The sequence below is a fragment of the Asparagus officinalis genome, chromosome 8 (genome assembly GCF_001876935.1).
Source record: "Asparagus officinalis chromosome 8, Aspof.V1, whole genome shotgun sequence".
Lineage (NCBI taxonomy): Eukaryota > Viridiplantae > Streptophyta > Magnoliopsida > Asparagales > Asparagaceae > Asparagus > Asparagus officinalis.
Window position 1 is genome coordinate 73,040,714 of NC_033801.1, and position 3,098 is coordinate 73,043,811.

A 3,098-nucleotide genomic window follows, 5' to 3' on the forward strand; every position below is an offset into this window, starting at 1 on the left:
GGTATTAAAAATTCTTTTTAGATATTTTACCTCCGGTACTCCGAGAAGATTTCAAGATTATTTATAACATATGCATGCGCTTGATCTAACAATATGTTAGAATAATTTTTGTTCAGCCCGCGAGGATAGAGAATTGTGTACTCCTTATTATCAACGGGTGCTTGAAGTTCAGTTTGTTCCCCTCTCATATAACGAGAGGCAAATAAGAGACACTCGCTTCTCACGTAACTTTCAGCTATTGAACCTTCTGGGCGAGCTCTGTTACGCAATTGACGCTTCATTGAACCCAAATATCTAAAAAAGGAATATTAATCAGATATAGATGTAAAGAAATTTACATTTAATAGATATAAATATTGATGTGGATCGATTAAATTTTTCTAAATACTAACCTCTCTATTGGATACATCCAACGATAATGGACTGGTCCTGCTATTGCAGCCTCCTCCGCGAGATGATGTGTAATATGAACCATTATTTTAAAAAAAGATGGAGGAAAGAGCATCTCCATTTCACACATTGTTTCAGAAATATTTTCTCCAAGTTTCTCAAAGTCACGGGCATCTATAACTTTAGAACAAAGCTTTCTGAAAAATCCACAAAAATCAATAATAACCTTCACTGTTTTTTTATTCTGCATAGTACTGCGTAGTGCCACAGGTAGCAATTGATGAAGAAGCACGTGATAATCATGAGTTTTAAGCCCTAATATTTTCCTTTCTTGCACCTGGACATAGTTCGATATGTTTGCGGAGTAACCCTCTGGTAACTTTATTGATTTGAGGACTTGACAAAATGTTTGCATCTCAACTTTCGACATTGTAATACGAGACGCAGGCAACTCTAATCGGTCATTTCCGATAATTTTTGGCTGCAGTTCCTCTCTAATGTTCAATGCAGTTAGATCTCGACGAGCTCGTAGATCATCCTTTGATTTATTAGCATCTTGCAACAGTGTGGACAAAAGATTATCACAAATATTTTTTTCAATGTGCATAACGTCCAAGTTGTGACGTATTTTTAGCTCTTTCCAATAGGGGAGTTGAAAAAAAATGCTGAATTTTGTTCATCCTGAAGGTAATTTTACGACTTCAGCCCCATCACTCACCACTTGTGCTTGTCTCTTTCGTTTTGGTATCCTTTTGTTAATACACAAGTTCCTTACTCCAAGTAAATCTTCTTTCGAATAGCGCTTCTTTCCAAACCTGACGGTAGGGAACATCTCAAGCAAATGTACAATCTGATCCCCACGTAATGGACGCGGAGCATCTCTCTTCTCAACAATATCATCAAAAAACTTGCTCCATTTTTTGGTACTGTACCTGTGTTTTATGTTCAACCACCTTCTATTAAACCAATAACAAAACTTTCGACTGTGCTGCAGATAAAGACCTTTGAATTCTGGACCACACACTGGACATGCATATGTTCCCTTTGTAGACCAACCTGAAAGATTCGCATAGGCTAGAAAATCATTAATTGTCCATAGTAAAATAGCACGTAGTCTGAAAGACTGCTTTGCATGAGTATCATAAGTCATAACCCCTTCAGTCCAGAGTTGTTTTAACTCATCAATTAGCGGTTCTAAAAACACATCTATGTCATTGCCTGGTGCATGCTTGCCCGGTATCAATAATGAAAGTATCATATACGGTTGTTTCATGCAAAGCCAAGGTGGTAAGTTGTAAGGCGTTAATACCACAGGCCATGTAGACCAACCAGAACTCATTATCCCAAATGGATTGAATCCGTCGCTAGACAAACCTAGTCTAACATTCCTGCACTCATTCGCAAACCAAGGAAAAGTTCTATCCATATGCTTCCACGCCTCTGCATCAACCGGATGTCTGATTTTACCATCATCAGTACATTCTTCCATGTGCCACCTCATTTGCTTAGCAGTGTCTTTATTCATATACAACCGTTTTAGCCTTGGTATTAAGGGAAAATGACGCAGGACCTTTGCTGGAATCTTCTTTTGCTTAAGCATAGACCTTGTTGTCCCATGTGTTGAATAATTTTTGCGTTGTACCCATCGTGATACTCCACAAATTGGACACTCCTGAAGATCTTTGTTATCCTTATAGTAGAGGATACAATCATTAGGGCATGCGTCGATTTTATTGTAATCAAGTCCTATAACGGAAACAATCTTCTTTGCGTTATCATAATTTTCTGGTATGCTATCTTTTCCATTTGGAATGACTTTTCTCAGCAACACAAGCAACATATTAAAATATTTATCCGCCATTCCTCTAAGAGACTTTATACGCAAAAGACGCAGCATAAATGATAACCTCGTGAACTCGGTACAACCCTCATACAGATCATTTTCATTGTCGTTAATTAATTTCATTATCTGCGCTAGCTCCTCATGATCAGTCACGCCTCCAGCATTTCCCGACTCGTCATCATCCTCGGCATCTTCAGATTGATCTATATTAGGAACTGTTAACATATCCGCGAGCATCGTATGTGTATCATCTATTCTCGTATCATCTATTCTCCCACCGGACGTACCGGTATCCGCCATCAGTTCCATTTCTTCAAGGCATCCTTCCCCATGAAACGTCCAATATTTGTACTCATCATGAAATCCGGATATTAAGTGTTTTTGTAAATCACTTTTATCCACCAACGCCCTATTTTTACACCAACAGCAGGGACAATACACGACATCACTATTTAACTTCTGTGGGTCTGCCAACGCGTATTGTATGAATTGATTTATTCCATCTTTATATCGACTATCCCTCCATCTATCAATACTATTTAACTTCTGTGGGTCTGCCAGAGGTTGGAGGGTTTGGTGCAGGGGATCGCCATCTCGGTCGGCGTGGGCGACAGGAGATACTATGATGCGCTTCCTCTCGTAGAAGCGGGTTTAAGGGAGGTCCGCCGTGCGGGTGGTATTTCGCTCGCACAACAGTGTGAGCAGGAACTTCATCGCGTAGAGGGGTGGATGTACCGCCTCGAGGAGCTGGCATACGACGATCCCTCTGACGTGCCACCGCCCCTCTCGCTGCGCCTCCTGCTCGAGCGTGAGGAGCGGGCGAAGCAGATTTGGGAAAAGGAGGCCGAGCTCAAACGTCTGCGCA

General features: G+C 40.6%; 1 protein-coding gene across 1 annotated transcript; it reads right to left on the minus strand.

Annotated features, from left to right (window-relative positions):
• On the minus strand, positions 1,067 to 2,533 carry LOC109821364. Its single transcript, XM_020387555.1, has one exon. The coding sequence runs from the start codon at positions 2,531 to 2,533 to the stop codon at positions 1,067 to 1,069; it is 1,467 nt and encodes a 488-aa protein (XP_020243144.1).

Bases quoted from the DNA above. Each gene is read 5' to 3' on its own strand.
- LOC109821364 (XM_020387555.1), bottom strand. From the start codon at position 2,533: ATGGCGGATACCGGTACGTCCGGTGGGAGAATAGATGATACGAGAATA.